General features: G+C 43.6%; 2 protein-coding genes across 6 annotated transcripts in view; one reads left to right on the top strand and one right to left on the bottom strand.

Annotated features, from left to right (window-relative positions):
• The window catches only part of COMMD4 (COMM domain containing 4), a 5,880-nt gene extending 3,676 nt beyond the window's left edge, over positions 1–2,204 (top strand). The window contains exons 5-8 of the mRNA XM_022580063.3: positions 267–386; positions 570–650; positions 960–1,136; positions 1,223–2,204. Coding sequence (XP_022435771.1) covers positions 267–386; positions 570–650; positions 960–1,136; positions 1,223–1,263 — 419 coding nt within the window. The 3' untranslated portion in view covers positions 1,264–2,204. The remainder of the gene's footprint in view (positions 1–266; positions 387–569; positions 651–959; positions 1,137–1,222) is intronic.
• The window catches only part of MAN2C1 (mannosidase alpha class 2C member 1), a 74,255-nt gene that overhangs the window by 44,265 nt on the left and 20,243 nt on the right, over positions 1–9,747 (bottom strand). For 3 of the 5 annotated variants that reach the window (XM_089906976.1, XM_022580070.3, XM_022580072.3), the window contains one exon: positions 76–9,646. The gene's annotated coding sequence lies outside the window, so the exon portion shown is untranslated. The remainder of the gene's footprint in view (positions 1–75; positions 9,647–9,747) is intronic. The other 2 variants (XM_089906977.1, XM_089906978.1) reach the window with 2 other exon arrangements.

Genomic DNA, 9,747 nt, shown 5'->3' with positions numbered 1-9,747 from the left:
CTTTGGGCAAACCCGGGTATTCAGCCTGGGGCCTGGCACAGAGGCCCCTCCTCCCAACAGCCCACTCTGACCCACCTGCCTCAGCAGAGGAGCACGAGGGAAGAAAGACATTGCCAGCCCTAGGGTCCTCTGCCCACTCCCAGTGGGGCAGTAGCGGTGCTCATGGCTCAAGGAGGCCTAGGGGCTCTGAGCTGAAGATAGTGGGGTGTCAAGGAGGTGGCTGGGGCCGCAGTGACACCCCCCATTCCACCCACGGCTCCCCCCAGAGTCGGGTGATGTGAAGGCCACAGTGGCAGTGCTGAGTTTCATCCTCTCCAGTGCGGCCAAGCATAGCGTGGATGGCGAGTCCTTGTCCAGTGAACTGCAGCAGCTGGGGCTGCCCAAAGGTACAGGGATGAGGGCAGGCAGGTGGGTAACCTGTGGGCCAAGGGGTGCCAGGCAAAGGTCAGGCTGTGTGACCCTGAGATGCACCTTGCCCTCTCTGGGCCAGGAGCCTGAGACCTGCCCTTTGAGTGGCCTAAGCCCCAGCACCCACCTGCTAGCTCAGGGGACCTCCCTTCGGCCCCCAGAGCATGCAGCCAGCCTGTGTCGCTGTTATGAGGAGAAGCAAAGCTCCCTGCAGGAGCACCTGCGGGCCTGCAGCCTGCGAGGTGAGTGTGGGGTGCCCGGGTGGGGGCTGGGCTCCGTTCTAGAAGGTGCATGTGGCTTGGGAGGTGTTTGTCCTCAGAAAGGAGACTTAACCACATCACATGTCGAGCAGTCACAGAGCTGGGATTCCTGACACCAGCGCCGGTTTCTTTCCTCTGAGATCTGCTATGGGTAATCTGAGCTCCTGGATCAGAGGGATGAGAGCTTCTCAAAGGCCACATAGCCCTGAAGGGTTCAGGGCTGAACCAGGGTACGGGCTAGGGCTGCCTGGCTCCCCTGCCTGTGACCCTGAGCCCCTTTCGGTCTTGCAGTGAATAGGCTGACAGGCGTGGGCTGGCGGGTGGACTACACCCTGAGTTCTAGCCTGCTGCGGTCCGTGGAAGAGCCCATGGTGCACCTGCGGCTGGAGGTGGCAGCTGCCTCGGGTGCCCCGGCCCAGCCTGTTACCATGTCCCTCTCAGCAGACAAGTTCCAGGTCCTCCTGGCAGGTGAGGCTCAGCTGTACCTGGAGGGTAAGGGGCCCTCCCGGATCCTGCCTAATTGCCACCTGCCTACCTACCTCTTGCCCCTGCAGAACTGAAGCAGGCCCAGACCCTGATGAGCTCCCTGGGCTGAGAAGAAGAGCTCATGGGGCCCATGTGGAACTGCCCTCCAGACTTCTCTTCAGGGGGTGCCCCAGCTCCAGGACCCTAGGGGCCTGGCCTCCTGGATGTCTGGCTTCCTAGGTTACCACCTGAGAATTCAGCCCAGGGATCCTGAACACTCTTGCAGCATTGTCTTCCCTCCCCCGTGAAAGGCGCATGTCAGTGGTTTTCATGAGAAGGAAGAATAAACAGAAGTGTAAGAAGTGTAAAGAAGTGTGTGCATGGATTTCTTTTGGGTTCAGATCAGAGGTTTTCAGGAGAGAGACCAAGTGACATACTGACCTCCCTGACCTATTGCACGTTTTCTTTTTTCTTTGCTCAGCTGTGATTGAGGCAGGTCAGGGTTGAGGCAGAACGAGAGCCGAAATGAAACAGCTTGTCTGTAGACAGGAAAATCAGGGTTCTAGCTCCCAGTCCTATGATGCTCTTGACTCTGCCCTCTCTGTGCTGGCCCTGTCCTTAGGCTGGCAGCAAGTGGTTGGCCCCAACACCAGATACCCCAGGTAGAGAAAGGAGAGAGCCCTTGCCTCTCTGTCATCTTCTTTAGGAAGAGAGAAGGCCCATGCCGGAACCACTCACTGGCAAGTGGAATGGGATAATGGGCTGAATGTTTGTGATGCACCCATTCCCGACCCCCTGCCAAATTCATATGTCTAAGCCCCAACTCCCAGTGAGATGGTTTTAGGAGGTGGGGCTTTGGGGAATAATTAGGTTCAGATGAAGTCATGAGAGTGGGACCCTTGTGATGATTAGCACTCTTATAAGAAAAGGAAGACAGACTCTCTATACCGTGGAAAGGCCATATGAGAACATAGCAAGAAGACAGCTGTCTAACAAGGCAGGAGAGAGCCCTCACCAAGAACTGATTCTGACTCGAACTTGGACGTCCCAGCCTCCGGAACTACGAGAAATAAATGTCTGGTTTTTTGGATTTTAAAAAAAAATAATAAATAAATTTATTTATTTATTTTTTGACTGTGTTGGATCTTCACTGCTGTGTGCAGGCTTTCTCTAGTTGCGGAGAGCGGAGGCTACTCTTTGTTGCGGTGCACAGGTTTCTCATTACAGTGGCTTCTCTTGTTTCGGAGCACAGGCTCCAGGGCACGCAGGCTCAGTAGTTGTGGCTCACGAGCTCTAGAGCGCAGGCTCAGTAGTTGTAGCACATGGGCTTTGCTGCTCTGCGGCATGTGGGATCTTCCTGGACCAGGGCTCAAACCCATGTCCCCTGCATTGGCAGGTGGATTCTTAACCACTGCACCACCAGGGAAGTCCCTAAATGTTTGTTTTTTAAGCCACCCAGTCCATGGTGTTTTGTTATAGCAGCCCGAACAGACTAAGACAAATGGCCTCCCAGGACTGGCTTAGGCCAGCTAGGGTCCCTTGTAGAACAGACTGATTCCAGGTGTGGGGCAGGGAGAATACAAGGTAAGCCTAGAACATCTCGGGATCCAAGGAAGCTATCAAAGAATAATAAGTAATGTCAACAGGAGCCAGCTCATCCCACTGGCTAAAGATGGGACAATTTAAGCATCAAAGATATAAGGACTCACTCCCCTCCTGGCTTCTGCTTCTGGAGAAATGGAGCAGATAGGCTTTTCTCTATTCCTTCCACTAAGCTCAGCTAAAAACCTTAGACGTTATATATAAAACAAACATAAGACTATGAAAGGTGACAAGAAGAAGGCAGACTGGCTAGACCTCAAGACCTGAAGAACAACACAGCAGAGAATTCCTTAGATTTTCTTTTTGCTTCATGTATCCCAAGCTGGGAGCTGGAGAAGCCATCCACCTAGAAACAACACATAGACAAAGGAAGGCCCAACAAAAGCCTACTCTCTCTAGGCAAAGGACTGGGAAAAGGACAGTCCAGCAGGACAGAAAAAGTTACAGACAGTAATGGCTGTACTCCAGCCACACCCTGCGGAACTGCAGCCCTTCTTCGACCCCTGACTGCAAAGGCTGAGTGGAAGCCTAGACTCCCACCCCATCCAGCAATAAGGAGGTGGCATACCCCTTTCCCCACTGGTACTGTGTCAGAGGAGGCCTGCTAAAAGAGAAGATTTAAATAAGATGCAGTCTCATAATACCCCAAATGTCTAGGATTCAATTTAAAAAATCGTTGTACCAAGAACCAAGAAAATCTCAACGTGAGTGAAAAAAGACAACAAATGCCAACACCAAAATGACTCAGCTGTTAGAATTCTATGCTAAGGATTTTAAACAGCTTCATAAAAATGCCTCAAGTCTCAGCAGAGAAACAGAAGATATAAAGAACCAGATAAAAATCTTAGAACTGAAAACTACAATAACCCAAGTAAAAATCTCAATGGGTAGACTTAACAACAGAAGAAAGAATCAGTGCATTTGAAGACAAATCAATAGAAATTACCCAGCCTGAATAACAGAGAGAAAATAGTTTGGAAAACAAACAACAACAAAACAATAAAACAGAGTTTCAGGGACCTGTAGGACTATAACAAAAGATCTAGTATTTGTGTTGTCAGAGTCCCAGAAGGTGAGGAGAAAGAAGGTAGGACAGAAAAAGTATTCAAAGAAATAATGGCTAAAATTTTCCAAAATATGGCAAAAGACTCAAACCTACAGAGTCAAGAAACTGAATGAACTCCACACAGGTTGAACCCAAAGAAATCTATGTCAAGGTATGTCATAATCAAACTTCTGAGAACTAAAGAAAAAAATTTTTGAAAGCAGCAAGAGAGTGATGACCCCTTACATATAGGGGGGAAACAATTCGAATGACTGAATATCTCATTAGAAACCACAAAGGCCAGAAACAAAAAGCGCAACACGTTTTGGGCCCTGAAAGAAAAGAAGTGTCAACCCAGAATTTTATATTCAGCGAAAATCACCTCAAGAGTAAAGGGGGAGTAAAAGAATGAAATTAGAACATTTTTCTCACACCATATACAAAAATAAACTCAAAATGGATTAAAGACCTAAATGTAAGACTGGATACCATAAAACTCGAAGAAAATGTAGGCAGAACACTCTGACATAAATTGTAGCAATATTTTTTTGGATCTGTCTCCTAAGGCAAAGGAAACAAAAGCAAGATTAAACAAATTGCACCTGATTAAACATAAAGCTTTGGCACAGCAAAGGAAACCACTGACAAAATGAAAAGACAATCTACAGAATGGGAGAAAATATTTGCAAATGATATGACCGATAAGAGGTTAATATTCAAAATATATAAATAGCTCATACAATTCAATATCAAAAAAACAAGCAACCCGATTAAAAAATGGGCAGAAGACCTGAAAAGATATTTTTCCAAAGAAGACATAGAGATGGCCAACAGGCATATGAAAAGATGCCCAGCATCACCAATTATTAGAGAAATGCAAATCACAACCACAATGAGATATCACCTCACACCTGTCAGAATGACTACCATCAAAAAGACCACAAATAACAAACGTTGGCAAGGATGTGGAGAAAGGGGAACCCTCGTACTTTGTTGGTCTGAATGTAAATTGGTGTAGCCACCGTGAAAGCAGTATGGAGGTTCCTCAAAAAACTAGCAATAGAACTACGATGTAATCCAGCATTCCTACTTCTGGGTATTTATCTGAAGAAGACAAAGACACTAATTCAAAAACACACATGCACCCCAATGTTCATAGTGTGTGTGTGTGTGTGTGTGTGTATACATATATATATATATATATATGATATCACTCAGCCTTAAGAAATAATTAAATTTTGCTATTTACAAAAACATGGATGGACCTGGAGGGTATTATGCTTAGTGAAATAAGTTAGAGAAAGACAAATAGTGTATGATATCACTTATATGTGAAATCTAATAAATGAATGAATATAACAAAACAAATAGACTCACGGATATAGAGAACAAACTACTGGTTGCCAGTGGGGAGACAGAAGGGGGAGGGGCAAGATAGGAATAGAGGATTAAGAGGTACAAACTACTATGTGTAAAATAAATAAGCTTCAAGGACATATGTACAGCACAGGATATATAGTCAATGTTTGATAATAACTTTAAATGGAGTATAATTATAAAAATATTGGATCACTATGTTGTACACCTGAAACTAATATAGTATTGTAAATCAACTATACTTCAATTTGAAAAATGACAAAATTGTAAGGCATTTTAAAAAAGAGTAAAGGGGGAAATCAAGACATTCACAGATGAAGGGTAACTAATATAATTTGTCACCAACAGACCTAATCTAAAAATAAAAAGGCTAAAAGGAAACCATAAACAAAACAAAAAGACAACCCACAGCATGGGAGAAAATATTTGCAAACGATGTGACTGACAAGCGATTAATCTCCAAAATATACAAACAACCCATGCAGTTCAATATCAAAAAAACAAACAGGGCTTCCCTGGTGGCACAGTGGTTGGGAGTCTGCCTGCCAATGCAGGGGACACGGGTTCAAGCCCTGGTCCGGGAAGATCCCACATGCCGCGGAGCAACTGGGCCTGTGCGCCACAACTACTGAGCCTGTGCTCTAGAGCCTGCGAGCCACAACTACTGAGCCCACGTGCCACAACTACTGAAGCCTGCGCACCTGGAGCCCGTGCTCCGCAACAAGAAAATCCACTGCAACGAGGAGCCGGCGCACCGCAATGAAGAGTAGCCCCCACTCGCTGCAACTAGAGAAAGCCGCTGCGCAGCAACAAAGACCCAATGCAGCCAAAAAAAATAAAATAAATAAGTATATAGAAAAATAAATTGTTAAAAAAAACAACCCGATGAAAAAATGGGCAGAAGATCTAAATAGACATTTTTCCAAAGAAGACACACAGATGGCCAAAAAGCACATGAAAAGCGATGCTCAACGTCGCTAATCATTAGAGAAATGCAAATCAAAACTACAGTGAGGTATCACTCCACACCAGTCAGAATGGCCATCACCAAAAAGTCTACAAACAATAAATGATGGAGAGGGTGTGGAGAAAAGGGAACCTTCCTACACTGTTGGTGGGAATGTGAATTGGTACAGCCACTATGGAGAACAGTGTAGAGGTTCCTTAAAAAATTAAAAACAGAGCTATCATATGATCCAGCAATCCCATTCCTGGGCACATATCCAGAGAAAACCATGATTCAAAAAGATACATGCACCTCAGTGTTCACTGTGGCACTATTTACAATAGCCACGTCATGGAAACAACCTAAATGTCCATCAACGGATAAAGAAGATGCGGTACCTATATACAGTGGAATATTACTCAGCCATAAAAAAGAATGAAATAATGCCATTTGTAGCAACATGGATCGACCTAGAGATTATCATACTAAGTGAAGTAAGTCAGACAAAGAAAGACAAGTGTCATATGATATTACTTATATGTGGAATCTAAAACATGATACAAATGAAGTTATTTACAAAACAGAAACAGACTCACAGATGTAGAAAACAAACTTATGGTTACCAAAGGGGAAAGGTGGGGGGGGAGGGATAAACTGGGAGGTCAGGATTAACATATACACACTACTATTTATAAAATAGATAATCAACAAGGACAGGGAAGTCTACTCCATACTCTGTAATAACCTATATGGGAAAGGAATCTGAAAAAGAATAGATATTGTATATGTATAACTGAATCACTCTGCTGTACACCTGAAACTAACACAACATTGTAAATCAACTATGCTCCAATATAAAATAAATTTTTTTTAAGAAAAAGGCTAAAGGAGGATCTCCAAACAGAAAGGAAATGATAGAAGAAGAAATCTTGAAACATCAGGAAGGAAGAACAATGGAAAGACTAAAAACATGGATGCAGCAGACTTTCCTTCTCTTGAGTATTTTGAAATATGTTCGACAGTTGAAGCAAAACAAAATACTGTTAGATGTGGTTCTCAATGTATGTAGAACAGATATTTAATGTTATTATAAACACGGGAGGGCAAAGGGAAGTAAGGTTTCTCTATACTCAACTTGATAAAATGTCGACACCAGTGAACTGTGACAAGTACATACATGTGTATAGTGTAACACCTACAGCAACCACTTCGAAGGGTATGCAATATAACACACTCAAAAACAATATAGGTAAGTCAAACTGGAATTCTAAAAGATGTTCAAGTAGCCCACAGGAGGGCAAGAGAAAGAAGACAAAACGAAAAACAGGGAATAAACAAAGCACAAATAAAGTGGCAGACAAAAATTCACAAAGAAATTTCCAAGTCTCATCAAATGTATAATATGAACTTGGTTTCCTAGGTAGCATTCCCTCTTCTGTGTTGTCACAGAATCCCGTAGAATCTCCTCTCATTGCTATTGTAGCACTGCATTAATTTTGTATTTACTACCTGCCTTTTACCAGCCTTTTTTAAAGATGGGAATTGTATATCCCTGTTTGTATAGCCCCAAAGACTAATATAGTACTCTTTCAATAAGTGGGGGTAAAAGATAAAGATTGCAACAAATTTAAAGATATTAAATGTGGAAAAAAATCAATGAGTCCATAAAAGATAACCCCCCCAAATCAATTCTAATTTGTCACCATTGGATATTATTGCACCAAATTCTTAGTCTAAAAATTGATAATTAAAGAGAAGGGTTTCAGAATTTATCCTTCTTTTTAGTATTTCAGAATACCCAAATAACCCTAGTCAATGGAGTAAATCTCTTCTTTACAGAAGAATTCCAGCTAATGTAGAAGGAATGACAGAATCAGAAAATCACCATTTTGTAACTCCCAATTAAATACTTGATTGAGGCAAGGATCACCAGTGATGATAAAGCCATTAGGTGAAAGGTTGATGTGATGTGAAACTGGGTATTTGCGTGGTGCTAAAGAATCACCACATGTAAACAACCCAATGTCCCTCAGCTGGTAAGTGGATAAACACGCTGGTACGTCTACACAGTGGAATACTACTCAGCAATAAAAAGGAATGAACTAGGGGCTTCCCTGGTGATGCAGTGGTTGAGAGTCCGCCTGCCGATGCAGGGGACACGGGTTCATGCCCCGGTCTGGGAAGATCCCACATGCCGCGGAGCGGCTGGGCCCGTGAGCCATGGCCGCTGGGCCTGCGCATCCGGACCCTGTGCTCCGCAACGGGAGAGGCCACAACAGCGAGAGGCCCGCGTACCGCAAAAAAAAAAAAAAAAAAAAGGAATGAACTGATCGATAAGCATAACAACGTGGATGGTTCTCAAATGCATTATGCTATGAGGAAGAAAGCAGATGCACAAGGCTATGGGCTGAAGATTCCATGTACAGGCATACCTCGGAGTTAACTGCAGGTTTGGTTCCAGAACACTGCAGTAAAGCAAGTATGGCAATAAGGTGAGTCACATGAACTTTTTGGTTTCCCAGTGCATAGAAAAGTTTTGTTTACACTATACTGTAGTCTATTAAGTGTGCAATAAATAGCACTGTGTCTAAAAAAACAATGTACAAACCCTAATTAAAAAATACTTTATTGCTGGGGGTGTGAGCGAGGGATGGATTGGGAGTTTGGGATTGGCAGATGCAAACCATTATATATAGAATGGATAAACAACAAGGTTCTACTGTATAGCACAGGGAATTATATTCAATATCTTGTAATAAACCATAATGGAAAAGAATATGAAAAAGAATATACATATAAATGTATAACTGAATCACTCTGCTGTACAGCAGAAACTAATACAACATTGTAAATCAACTATATTTCAATAAAATAAATTTTAAAAATACTTTATTGCTAAAAAATGCTAACCATCATCTGACAATGGAGGATTGCCACAAACCTTCAATTTGTAAAAAAAAAAATGCAATATCTGTTAAGCGCAACAAAGTGGAGCGCAATAAATGAGATATGCCTGTGTATGATATTGGCAAAAAACTATAGGGGCGGAAAACAGATCAGTGGTTGCCAGCGAGTACGGTGTAAGTGTTGACTAAAAAGGTGCACGGGCAAATTTTAGGGGGGTGATAGAAATGTATTATCTCTTGATTGTGGTGATGATTATGAGTGTATGAATTTGTCAAAACTCACACTCTAGGGCTTCCCTGGTGGCACAGTGGTTGAGAGTCCGCCTGCCGATGCAGGGGACACAGGTTCGTGCCCCGGTCCGGGAAGATCCCACATGCCGCGGAGCGGCTGGGCCCGTGAGCCATGGCCGCTGAGCCTGCGCGTCCGGAGCCTGTGCTCCGCAACGGGAGAGGCCACAACAGTGAGAGGCCCGCGTAACGCAAAAAAAAAAAAACAAAAAAAACTCACACTCTAGGGACTTCCTTGGCGGTCCAGTGGTTAAGACTCCACACTTCCAATGCAGGGGGCCACAGGTTCAATCCCGGCTGGGGAACTAAGATCCTGCATGCTGTAAGGCGCCACCAAAAAAAAAAAAACCTACCAAAAACAAACAAAACAAAAAACTCACATTCTAAAAAAGATGAATTTTACTGTATGTACATTTTAACTTAATTTAAACAAACAAAAATAGACCAACA

This window comes from Delphinapterus leucas, chromosome 2 (genome assembly GCF_059928025.1).
Source record: "Delphinapterus leucas isolate spDelLeu-1000000601 "Yukka" chromosome 2, BTC_Dleu_Yukka2, whole genome shotgun sequence".
Lineage (NCBI taxonomy): Eukaryota > Metazoa > Chordata > Mammalia > Artiodactyla > Monodontidae > Delphinapterus > Delphinapterus leucas.
The sequence above is the reverse complement of the archived record's forward strand: the minus strand, read 5'-3'. Positions and strand labels throughout refer to the sequence as shown.